The following is a 13,089-nucleotide window of genomic DNA, read 5'->3' as shown; positions in this document are numbered from 1 at the left end:
ATTTTTTTTTAAACAGAAGGACACTAGCTGATGACTTCTCAGAGAGGTGAGCCCCAATCTCCTTTATCACTTTTACCTTCCAGGTATATTTTCCTGCTTCTGCACTTGGATTCCAGTAAGTTGTGAGGATAGATCTGTGAGTATAGCCCCATTCTCTGCTTTGGGTTTCTATCTGGAAATACAAAGATTTTTGTTTGATCCTAGCTTTATAATTCTCTTTTTGTATTTTATTTATCATCACTATGTCTTTTTTAAATGTTTTAAAATTTATTTTATTTTTGGCTGCGTTGGGTCTTCGTTGCTGCACGTGGGCTTTCTCTAGTTGCGGCGAGTGGGGGCTACTCTTTGTTGCAATGCATGGGCTTCTCATTGTGGTGGCTTCTCTTGTTGTGGAACATGGGCTCTAGGTGCCGGGGCTTCAGTAGTTGCAGCACGTGGGCTCAGTAGTTGTGGCTCGTGGGGTCTAGAGCACAGGATCAGTAGTTGTGGCACACGGGCCTAGTTGCTCCACATCCTGTGGGATCTTCCCGGACCAGGGCTTGAACCCGTGTCCCCTGCATTGGCATGCAGATTCTTAACCACTGTGCCACCAGGGAAGCCCATATCATCACTATGTCTTTTGGACAGAGATAGTATATTGAGAGTGTGAACAAATGGAGACTTAATCAGAAACCAAACATAGCCATTATTCAAAAAGTTTCAGATTCCTCTTTGCCTAAGATATTGACTTATGAGACACCACATGAGGATTCATATGTTCAATTCAGTTGTGTTAAAATGCATGACAATATCCAAAATGAAATTTCACGCTTGAAAATTGGACACCACTGAAGCTATTTAGTAACTATTTAGAAAGCATTATTTTCACCTTGGAAAATAAACATTAAAGTTTATTTTTTCTAGTAAAATTATGTTTCCAAAAATGTTACTTCTGAGGCTTAGTTTATCTTAGTATAAACTAGTTGTTCTCATTCAGGGGTTATCCCCACCCCACCCCAACTGAGGACATTTGGCAATGTCTGGAGGCAATTTTGATTTTTGTGACTTGGGGGGGTGCTACTGGCATCTAGTGGGTAGAGGTCAGGGATGTTTCTAGACATCTTACAGTGCACTGAACAACCCCACATAACAAAAAAATTATTGACCCCAAATTTCAATAGTGTCAAAATTGAGAAAACCTACATCATTTGACTGTACTCACCATCCAAAAGCAAAAATCATTTAGGAGCACCTGTTGACATTTTTTTTGTCCACTGAGATTCTGTTACCAAGGCTGTTGCCCCAGAATCATATCCCTGCCCCTCCCTCGAATGGAAACCAGTTGTTCTTATCTAAGTTCAGGAGGAAGCTGCAAAGAGAAAAGCAAGGACTGGTTAGAACAACTAGACCCAAGATGACAGAAGATTTGACTTCCAGTAGACCTTGATCCTCATTATATGCTTATCGTAAGTAATACGTTAGCATGCTAAAGGGCCCATCCACCAGCACCATGACAGGTGACGATCGTCTTGACAACATCTGGAAAAGCCCATACAAGGACTGAAAAAGAGTGTTGCATCAGTTCTGTGTCCAAACCACAACGCTGTACTCAGATAAGACGTGAGTATGCCTCCCACTCTTTCCAAATCCCTCCCTTTTACCTCGGCCCTCCTAAACACATGGTGTCTCTGTCCCAATTGGGTTGTGAAGTTGATTTGCGAACTAAATTTGCGCTTCTCCATTCTTTGGCCATTAATTAAAGCTTCTGCTGTTCCAGTCTCAGTATAGGTTTCATGATTGGCTGTGCGAATCTGGGCGGAAAAAGAACCTCCCTGGGTGTCGGCGCCTGGCTAGGACTTTAGTGAGGGTCCATTGGTAACAGTTCCATTTGGGAGGTCAGCCTGGGGGCCCAGGACTCTGCGTCTTTCCAGATGGTTTCCAAGAGGTCCAAGGATTACATTCTAAGAAATCCTTTTTACCCCTTGCTATATATATATATATTTTTTCCTGCGGTACGCGGGCCTCTCACTGTTGCGGCCTCTCGCGTTGTGGAGCACAGGCTCCGGACGCGCAGGCTCAGCGGCCATGGCTCCCGGGCCCAGCCTTTCCGCAGTATGTGGGATCTTTCCGGACCGGGGCACGAACCCGTGTCCCCTGCATCGGCAGGCGGACTCTCAACCACCGCGCCACGATGGAAGCCCACCCGTTGCTATTTCTGAAAGCTACTTAAGAATAGGGGCTGCATCCTCGCCTAAATCCAGAAAACTCTTGTTGAGTGAATGACAAAACGATGGATGAAAGTATGAATGAAGTTAGGGGAGTCAATCATTTTACTACACAGGTCCCAGCAGCTCCCATTACTTCCGGCCGCAGAACTGGCCCTTTCAAGCCAAGCCTCTTGGGCAGGCTCTCGCCGCGACTGGAGGCATGCTGGACTACATTTCCCAGAGTTCCAAGGGATCGCTGCGCAGGCGCAGTTGGAAAACGACGGCGTTTCTCTCCTCCGCAGAAACTGGCAGGTCATTGCCGTCCTGACCCAGCCTTTCTTCCTGTCCTCCTTGTCCCGCAGTCTGAATTCCAGTAGTTCTGCTAGTGTATGTGTGTCGCTGCAGGCTGGACTTATGGCCGTGCCGTTGAGGTTCGACGGGCGGGTGGTACTGGTCACCGGCGCGGGGGGAGGTGAGTACGCGAAGGCTAGAGGGCCGGCGTCCTCCAGCTCGCTCTCGTGCTGGGAGTCCCCCTTTTTTGGTCTGGAATCCGCACGCAGCCGTAGTTGCGATCTCAGCATCTGGGCTGCGGGCAGCGGTGGCGGGGCGGCTTGGGGAGAGAGCGACTGGACTCGGTGGGGTTGAGGGTGGGAGGACGGACAACGATTGTTCTCCGGGCGCCTAATCGGCCGAGGATGGAGAGGAGGGGCTGGCCAGCCTTGAGTGGGGAGCCAGAAACTCCTGGTGCAGCCCACTTCTCCACCCCCCCAACCCTGTGGGAGCTTCTCAAGGCTTCAGGTCTTGAGAGGAGAGAGGCCGGGCTCGGCTGCGGGTTGCAAAACTAGGTAAAATTCATCCCGACGCCCGTCTGTGCGTATCGATTGCGACTCTTCCTGTTAATAGACTCCCTAGGCCTCTGTCAAGTGTTTTAAACGTGGCTGAAAAGCCGTCTGGGGGCTGGAATCACCCCCGCAGGAGTAGAAATGTCAGCCCCTTGCCTTTGAAAAGTCAGTCATCTTTCCCTCTGTCGGATGATTTTAAGTTCTTGAGAGGGCCTTCTTTAAAAAAAGGCATCTGATAAGAGTCCTCCGTTTTGGACTTTGTGTGTTTATCAAGCGGATTGCAAACTCCAATGCCTGCAGGACTCAGGCAGGCGATAGAGGAATAAAATAAGAGTGGGGTGGGGGCAGTAGGAACTGGAGAGCAGAGGCCTTTCTGAAGTGGACCAGATCTTCCTGTATTTCAGAAGCCAAGTGGAGATTGGTTATGTGAAATAACCCTATTTTTATTTCTATTTATTTATTTGTTTATGGCTGCATCAGGTCTTTGTTGCGGTGCGCGGACCTCTCTTTGCGGTGGCTTCTCTTGTCGCAGAGCCGGGCTCTAGGCGCTTAGGCTTAGTTGCTCCACGGCATGTGGGATCTTCCCGGACCAGGGCTTGAACCCGTGTCCCCTGCATTGGCAGGTGGATTCTTAACCACTGCACCACCAGGGAAGTCCCAAAGTAACCCTATTTTTAGAGGACAAAATTTAAGACAAACCACTCATACTCACACGGATGCTTTGCAGTGAGGTTTTACACTATTTCCCACCTGTCTATGATCTCTGTAATCTCCAAGTGCAGGGACCTTGACCTTATGGGCCTTTGATTACCCACTGGTAGTGCCTTATACCTAGAATGGACTTAATGCAGAATTAATTTGAATTATATATTAAAAGTCACAAACAGTGGAATTCTGACAGTTAATTCATACGTATTTTCATGTCTCCATTTATAAAATGGATTCGCATGCTTCCTTTCAGAAAATATCTTTAGTATTAATTGGTGGCCAAATGTTTTATATCCATAGCTATATTTATTCTAAAATGATTATGTTTTGGGGAAAACATTTTGTTTACACTTTGCTTTTGATGGAAATAATTAAGTAATGCACTCATGTTTTAAACCTCTTTTGACAGTGAGTGATTCACAGTATGAAATACATTTTATACCAAGACCTGGTATACACACACACACTATATTTGAAACAAGCTCATGACACGGTACATAGTAAATGCAGTGCACTTTGAACTTTTCTATTCTTTTTCATTAAGTAAATGCAGATTACAACCCACTAAGTTGATTTTGTGCAGTATTAATGGGTTGTGACTAGACAATTCTGAATTTAGCACCTCCTGTTCATGAACTGATTCATATTTTAAAGAGCCTGGATTATGATACAATTACTAGCCATTAGATTTGAATACTGATCTGGGGCAGATATAATTTTGTGGTAAAGTTGAGACTGTCATTAGGTCTACAGTGGGCATCATTATGAAAGAGAGATTGAGATCTAATTCCAGTCCTATCATGAAGACTGTTGTCCTTGAGGTCTTGGGGTTCTCATTTAAGGATACGTATCTGTAGAATTGAGGCATTGCTAAACATCCCAGGAGGGTGTCCGTGAATGCCTGCCAGGCCTGTGTCTGGGAATTAGTCTGACTCCAACCCATGCATGTTCTAGAGATGAATAGAAATATCTTTGCACTATTCAGGTGCTGTTGTTTAGCTTGGAATATTGAATAGTTTAATGGGAGACCTGGAAGGAGAGGTTTAGAATTGTCTAGGATTAAGGTAAACAATTTTGCCATGATGGGTGGGATAATGGGAATTCGTATTTATTAGCTGATTGTAGTAGTTGCTGGGGATGTAGTTGTGAGAGTGGTGGAGGTGGGCCGTGGAAGAAGGGAGTCTGGCCACTGTGAATTTGAGATGGTTATAAAATACCAAGCTGTAGATCTGGAGATGGTGAAGTGAGAAGTGTGTGAGTAGTTGGAGATTCTGGAGTCAGGAGAGGTTTCGAAGTCATTTGACTTCCTTTGATTGGTAAAGCTAGAAGGTGAAATAGTCCAGGAAGCTAATCTCAGAGGCTCTGTCAACTTGAAGCAGAGAAAAGTCTAACCCACTGAAGAGAGCACTGAACAAGCACTGTGAGAAAAGAATCAACTGATATTTGACAATGCTAAAGAAGTTAAAGTCTGAAGAGAAATGGGGAAGAGAGGACAGTTGACAATGAACTTAGGTGTGGGAGAAAGTTAAGACAGGGTTTAAAAGAGGATTAAGAGAAAATAGAGGCTCTTGGCTTTAACTTTCTGTGCATTTTGACTGTAAAGATGTGCTGGGCATTGTGGGAAATGTAAAAGAACGACATAATCTCAACCTACAAGGACCTTCTAGTTTAGTTGGGGAGACAGACTAAGACACATAAAGTATTTAAATAATGTTTATGTAAGCACAGATATAAAAACATGGGAGGACACTTAGCGAACCTGTTAATGGACAAGTGGTGTTACAGGGAAACGGGGAGGAGAATGTCACTTTTAACTTTATATACAGATTTGTGTACAGTTTGCATGGGCCTTTATGGTAAAAGTAGATTACTTACATATCTTTTCAGAGTATTGTATAGCTTGGTTTTGAGATAATTCTCTGATTAACTTAGATCAATCTGTACTAGAGACATACCCCATTTCTTTCATCTGATGATTTTCCACTTTGTTACCATTTTTTTTTTTTTTTTTTGCGTTCTGGTTATGAGTATTTGATTTCTCTGAAAACCTCATGTTTAGAGCAAGTGCTTCAGCCTAGATCTGATAAAATATGAGGAGACTGGAGTTATTATATTGAGTGGGTTCTCTCTCATCCATTCAGAGTGGATTAAATTTTAAAATAAATTATTTGGTGATCTTTTAGTTTTGGAAAACTTTATAGTTTGGGTTCTTTTTAGAAGAGCCTGATAATTTAGCCATCTCAATATTTGTTTACTTGTTTATCAATTCAAATTAAATTTACCAATTAAATTTATCAATTACATTTTAAAAAACGTGTGCATGTTAAAATGATTTAAACAATACAGAAGTAAGCTTTCCACCCCTTGTTGCTAGTTACACAATTCTGTTCCCCAGAGGTAACCACTAATTGCCAGTCTCTTATATAGTCTTCCTGAGATATTCTCTGCCTATAAAATTTATATAGGCACGTATCCATTTTTGGATGTATAAATTTACATCTCATACCTTTGAGTCTGAATTAAATATTTCCTGTGTTTGGTGATTATGTAGTCAAGGTTCAGAGCAGGATATAGAAACACTAGATATTTGAAACAGGAAAGGACTTAATTTAGGGGGTGGGTTTTAGGCAATTCCTCTTGGAATTCCTTGTGGAACAGTATAAAACTGGTCCATTAGTGGAGCCACTACCTCTGAGGCTACCATTGGAACTGCCACAGCCCAAATAGCCACTGGCCCCAGGGATCTAGAGAATGGAAGCTGCCATTTAGAAATTAGGGAGCTAGATCTAGAAGCTGCCACTATATCTGCTTAATACCTAGGAAGCCTCAAGAAATCAGCTTCTTAACCAACAGTAACATCCAAAAGTCACAGTAAGGTGGCTTCTGCCTCATTTCCTCCTTCCACATTTCATGCAAATGCGTTTAATGGTGGAACCCAATTCACATCTAGCATCCATCCTAGAAGCTAGGTAGAATGATAGGAAATGGTAGGTAGAATAGGTGGAAAATACAGTGTTAAGCTTTCCAACCCCTGAAAGTAGAAGTAGGTGAAGTAGAGGCTGAGAGTATCAATGAAGGCTCTACCCTTGTAATGTAATTAATTGTTCACCAGTTACTTTGCAATAGGGATTGAGTTGAGTGGACCAGAAAAATTATGCTAACATTTGCTCAACCTTCTGATTTTTTTATTTTTTTTTCAATAGGATTGGGCCGAGCCTATGCCCTGGCTTTTGCAGAAAGAGGTGCATCAGTTGTTGGTAAGTTGATATATTTTTCTTTTCATTCAGTAGCTAGGAACTAAAATACACAGGTCACAGGTTCGAGCCCATGTCTTCACAAGCCAGAGGCCTTTGTATTCACATCAAATAATTTGTCAAGGTCAAATTTCATCACTAATATTTTCTTCTGCCAACAAAATTTTTTTCCCTGTTGCGGCTAACTTTGTAACTTACTTTTTAAAGTAAACTAGTTTCATAGAATTTGCAACTTAATAGAACTGAGAGAGATGAGCCAACATTCATTATATAACAGGAAATTCTTGAATTTGGTATATTGTGGGCTGTAATTTTTCGATGTAGAAGACTGGTGCAAGATGAATCCTTGTAAGTGTAAATATATTGATAAGGTAAGAAATAAGTGCATTTTCATAACTAAATGTTTGGAATCGGGGAATCCAAAGTATTTTTTTTTAAATCTCTTTCATAAAAATTTTTTAAATGGAAGCTTTTATAACAGTTAAAAATTTTTTTAATTAAAGGGGCACTTGCATGAGTTTTATTGTGGGGGGATCAGTTGGAAGATGGTGTATTGAGGAATACACCAAAAGTGGGAGGTTTTAGTAATCTCAGTGGTTTGCCTGATGTACTTGGCAGTTGGTATGGACATAGGAGTGGATTTGTGTACAGCCAAGTCTTTGTGGGGAATATCTAAATGAGTGCCGGGTAGGTATGTAGGGCAGATGTATGGCCCAATATTTATTAATATCTTTCCTTGGCTAAAATTGTTGGCCCACATTGACCTCCCAATCCCAGTTTTCCTACATCTTATCAGGGAATACAGAGAGACAAATTTCTCCCAATTTGCTTACAGAGATGTGTAATAAAATACTGAACAAGCAGCCAGGTTTTCTAAACAAAGAAGACCTAAGCAGGATATTGGATATACTTTTCTTCCTCAGCATATATCCTTTTTTTTTTTCATTCATGAGATATTTATTAAAATAACACATTTAGGGAAAAAAATCAATACAACTGTATACATCATTACTGAAAACTGTATACCATCATACAAAAAGGGATTTTATTTTGGGAAATCAATTCCTAATTTATGGCAGATTTTACTTTCAGAAATAAAACCACAAAACAACACAATCTAATTCAGTCTTAAAGGCTGGCATGCTGAGCAAGGAATGTTCTTATTCTTTGTAGGAGCTCTTTCTTTACACCGTCAGGTACCAGGGCCCTGCCTTTTGGTGTGATTTCAGCCACCAAGTCATCAACAGCAACGTGTTCTAGTCCTTTTTCTTTAATTACCTTTACAGTGTGCCTTCAACTGATCCTTCCAGCCACGTTCAATTAATTTAGCTCTCAGCAACTCCTTGAGGCGTTCTCTTTCTCCAGTTTCTATCAACTTTTGGTTAGTTGCTGCTCTCTGCGCATCTTTGTTCATCTTGCTAACCACACTCTTCTGCTGTCCAGACCTAGCATATATCTTTATGGAAGGGACACAGAGACTTCGGATATTCCTTGTTTAAGGTCATAGCCATTCTCTGTTAATCCAATCTACTTCTTGGGGCAAGGACAAATTTTGATATTGTGGTGGTCAGGGGGTGTATAGTTCAGGCCTTTTTTGCCAGATTTTCCCCCAAATATTTCATGTCAGGGCCTAAAGGCACATGTTGTAACTTTTTTTTTCCTTTAAAAAAATATATTGCTATTTATTTATTAATACTTAAAACTTTTTATTTATTTACATCTTTTCCACTCAATTCCGTAAGTGCAAGTATCTCATTTTATCTTTTGTATCTCCTAAGGGACCTAGAATATTGCCTTTTGTAAAGAAGGGACTTTGTTCATTCGTTCCTTTATTGTTTGATGTAGCCCTTTTTGGGGGGTGGGGTGGGCTGGGGAGTGGTTGGTGTGTCTTTGAGATTGGTTGAATAAATTCCTGCTGTTTTTGTTGTGACTAACTTATAATCTTAGTTTATAAACTTGTTTTGTAAAACCTTTTGAGCAATATGTGTTTATGTGGATCAGTTTTCCTGTATTTATTTATTACCTTTGAATTTGTTGAACTCAGTTTGGAGTTTTTCAGTTCTAAGAAAAAGGTAAACAGGGACAGTGTATCTGTTTATTTTGTCATTGCCTCAGGGATGGTATTGCAGCAAGTGCTTGTGAAAGTCCCAAAAGGCAGAAAATTAGTGTTTTGGGAAAAATATTTGCCAAACTTGGCTGGAGAGCCAGATTTAGTTTAGTTTAGTTTATGTGAAAATGTAGAACTTTTCACTGATATTTTCTACCACTTTTTAGCCTGTGACCTAGCTGTGAACTTTCTAGGCTACCAATGGGTTTTGTTCTTCCCTAACCACCACTACCCTCTGCTTTAACTTTTTTAAAACACAGATGCCCCGAGTCCAGGTTTTATCATGTGCACTAACATTTCTCCTGCGTTAATTTTGTTCTGCTCAGCATATTTTTACCTGAGTAAGCAAAAAATAGTAAAGAGGAGTAAGCAAACCTAGGATTTATAACACCGGAGTATCTTGTTTGTGGAAAAATTACTAATCAGTTAATCCTATGACTAGCTCAGAGGCCAGTAAGAAGCAAGACCTTAAGAAATGGAGTACCTTGTTTCTCATATAAGTCAACTTTTGCTAGGTTATGCTGAGTTAACAGACAAATCTCAATGGTTTATAATAATAAAGGATAATTTCAGGACTTCCCTGGTGGTGCAGAGGTTAAGAATCCACCTGCCAATGCAGGGGTCACAGGTTCGAGCCCTGGTCTGGGAAGATCCCACATGCCGTGGAGCAACTGAGCCTGTGTGCCACAACTACTGAGCCTACGCTCTAGAGCCCATGAGCCACAACTACTGAGCCCGTGTGCCGCAACTACTGAAGCCCACGGGCCTAGAGCCCATGCTCCGCAACAAGAGAAGCCACCGCAATGAGAAGCCTATGCACCGCAACGAAGAGTAGCCCCCGCTCGCCACAACTAGAGAAAGCCCACGCACAGGAGGGAAGACCCAACACAGCCAAAAATAAAAATAAATAAATAAAATAAATTTATTAAAAAAAAAAGGGTAATTTCATACCTACCTGACCTTTCAGCTTCTGGGCAGCTGTGTCTCTGCTTTATGTGTCTTACTAATTTCAGGATCCCAGCTGAAGGAGCAACTTTCATCATGGCTGTTCTTCCGGCAGAGGGAAAATAAAAATGTATCCCCTTGGTGTCTCATAAAGCTTCTGTTTAGTAGTGGCATGTCACTTCTACTCACCTTTCATTGGCCAAAGGAAATCACTTGGCCAAACGCAAAGTTAAGGGTATCACTTAAGATACTCTCTTCATGTAAATATGATTGCTGTGTTTTATATTCCATAATATAAAGCATTATGGGAGATTTAAATCTGGATATAAGAACTGCTAAGCCTTTGGCTGATAATTACAACAAGGGACATTTGGTTTCGTACACATTACATCTTTCAAGAAATGTTCGCACATATCTGAAGGAAATGTTGGGAATGGAATAGGTTTGAGGTTTCCTCAGTAGGTAAGCTGTATCGAGTTCTCTGAATATTAAGTTTTGTCTTGAGGGCGTGAACACAAAGAATATCGAAGTGTTCCAGCAAGGAGAACCTCTTTTTTGGACAGTAAGAAAGGCAGAATGCTTTCTATTCTTGAACTGGAGGAGTAGCACTTTTGGGTAATTGAAACTGCAATCTTTTGAAGTAAGATTGACATGATTTCTTTTCTGTACTGCAGTTGCATAATAACTGGTAAAGATGAGTTACAAGTTCCTGTGGTCTGATGCCAGAGCCTGTGTTTTTAACGGCTGTGTGATCCTGACAGCCAGAAGGTGAACTGTAGTGGGGAAAGTGAATTGTCTTTGAAGTTAGGTCAGGCTATAAATCCTGTTTCTGCTGTCTAATTACATGACCTCTCTGAATATTAGTAGCCACCTTACCTAATAACTTCCAGGATTATGATGGGGATTAAATGACATCAAGAATTAAAACCTTTTGTAAAGGGGGTAAAAAGCCAATAATAGTGACTGTGTGCTGGGCACTGTGCTCAAGATTATGTCAAAGTGAGCTTAGGGGGCATCCCAGGCTGGAGTGAAGTTATCTAGGGGAACAGAATGAGAGATGAGAGATCACAGGAGGTCAGGTCATGTAGGACCATTTAGTTCAGAGTAAGGACTGGCTTTTACCCTGATTGAGATGGGAAGCCATTGGAGAGTGTGGAGGAGTAACATGACCTCATTTAAGGTTTAAATGGCTCATTCTGAGTGCTGTGTGAGGAATAGGTTCTAGGGGAGCAAGAGTGGAAGTGGAGAAGTATGTTGGGCATATTGGAGTTTATTATCCTATTAACTCTTCTTGTCCACACTTGTAATTTTTCATTAAAAAAAAGAAGTGGAAGCAGAGAGATCTGTCAAGTTATCGCAATAATCTGCATCAGAGATGGGGGTGATTCAGACAGGTGGTAGGGATGGAGGTGGTGCAAAGAAGTTAAATTCTGGAAATATTTTGAAGGTCGGTATGGCAGGATTTGCTTATTTGCTGATGTGGGTTGAAAGGGAGAGAGAAGGATAAAGTGGTGGTTTACCGAGATAGGAAAGACTGGAGGAGGGCCGGATTCGCAGAGAGGGGACATTCCCAGTAGACTTTCAGATGGGGATAGTAGGTAGGCAGTGGGACATAGGACTCTGTAGTTGGGGGGACAGGTTGAAGCTATATAGATCTATTTTCAGTTTCTAGGTGGTATTCAAAGCCAGGAGACTGGATTAGATTACCCGGGTGGTGAGTGCAGATAAACAGGAGATGGGGTCCCAGGACTGAACTCTGGAGGGGACTCAGTCTTTCATTTTCAGCTTCTTCTCCCTTTAAGGAGACCTTTGATGCCTTCTTGTTGTTGAGACAGATTAAGTCCCTTAAATTAAAGGGACCTAATTTAAGACGTTGCTTTCTAAACTATCACAACATTTTGGAGGTCTTCAAATATTTAGATACATTTATGGCCATTCTGGAAAAGACTCTGATGAACTAGGGTGATTGTGTCTTTCTACCAAACAGTGAAAATAGTATGGCAGCTCTGTGTTTTCCACCTTTTCTTTGGCTGTCAAGAAGCTTAAGGGTAAACCTGGCACTGTCCCCAAATAGAGTAACTACCATTAGCATATGCTTTGAGTAGGCTTCTCTTTCTCTGATGTAACGTTTTCTTAATTTTTCCATTTTTTAATAGTCCTTGCACATTTAAGGCACCTTAAATACTTTTTGGTAGCAGTCAGGACATGAACAGAATACAGGAAGAAATCCCCATTGGGCCCACAGCTCTAAAATCAATGAAATGATTCTTAATGCTATTGTTTGCTGTCGGAAACTTTATCAAAATAGGAGGAAAGGCATCAAGCATAGAAAACAGAAATGTCTGGAAGAACATCCAAGAGATGGTTAATAGCAGTTACCTCTGGGATAAGACAAGGATTAAAAAGACTTTTTGAATCTGCGGGGTTTGAATTTCTTGAAAGCATTAAAAAAAAAAGTAAATAACCTCTCCAAAAAATAAGTACACTTGTAGTACAATATTGCCCGTGTCATATATATATATATATATATTTTGCGGTATGCGGGCCTCTCACTGTTGTGGCCTCTCCCGTTGCGGAGCACAGGCTCCGGATGCGCAGGCTCAGCGGCCATGGCTCACGGGCCCAGCCGCTCCGCGGCATGTGGGATCTTCCCGGACCGGGGCACGAACCTGTGTCCCCTGCATGGGCAGGCGGACTCTCAACCACTGCGCCACCAGGGAAGTCCCTGTGTCATCTTTTTATATACTTCTCAGATTGCTCATTGTAAAGGATGTCACAGAATCAATACATATGAAAGTTATTTTGATTTTGTAGCTTTGGAAGCACCATTTTACTTTGGAAATAAAAGTCTTTTATAGATATGTCATTGGTAGTGGATATGACTCAGCTGGTGTCAAACCCTTGGATTGAATAAATATATGAACGTGAATATGTGTAAGCACAGTTATAAAGCACTCTTCAAATACAAAGCATTATAGCATTATTACTCTTGATAATTAAGTGGCAAGTTAGAAACTGCTATATAAGCAATTTCCCTCACTGAGCTA

General features: G+C 41.5%; 1 protein-coding gene and 1 pseudogene across 1 annotated transcript in view; one reads left to right on the top strand and one right to left on the bottom strand.

The window, feature by feature from the left end:
- Window positions 1–2,474: 2,474 nt before the first annotated feature.
- The window catches only part of HSD17B4 (hydroxysteroid 17-beta dehydrogenase 4), a 91,768-nt gene continuing 81,153 nt past the window's right edge, over window positions 2,475–13,089 (top strand). Inside the window, exons 1-2 of the mRNA XM_060008972.1 lie at window positions 2,475–2,658; window positions 6,940–6,993. Of these exons, the coding sequence (XP_059864955.1) occupies window positions 2,601–2,658; window positions 6,940–6,993 (112 nt within the window). The 5' untranslated portion in view covers window positions 2,475–2,600. The remainder of the gene's footprint in view (window positions 2,659–6,939; window positions 6,994–13,089) is intronic.
- LOC132423346 (transcription and mRNA export factor ENY2 pseudogene) lies at window positions 7,372–8,713 on the bottom strand (annotated as a pseudogene).

The sequence above is a fragment of the Delphinus delphis genome, chromosome 3 (genome assembly GCF_949987515.2).
Source record: "Delphinus delphis chromosome 3, mDelDel1.2, whole genome shotgun sequence".
NCBI classification, from domain to species: domain Eukaryota; kingdom Metazoa; phylum Chordata; class Mammalia; order Artiodactyla; family Delphinidae; genus Delphinus; species Delphinus delphis.
Note: the sequence above shows the minus strand (reverse complement) of the source record. Positions and strands in the feature narration are given on the sequence as shown.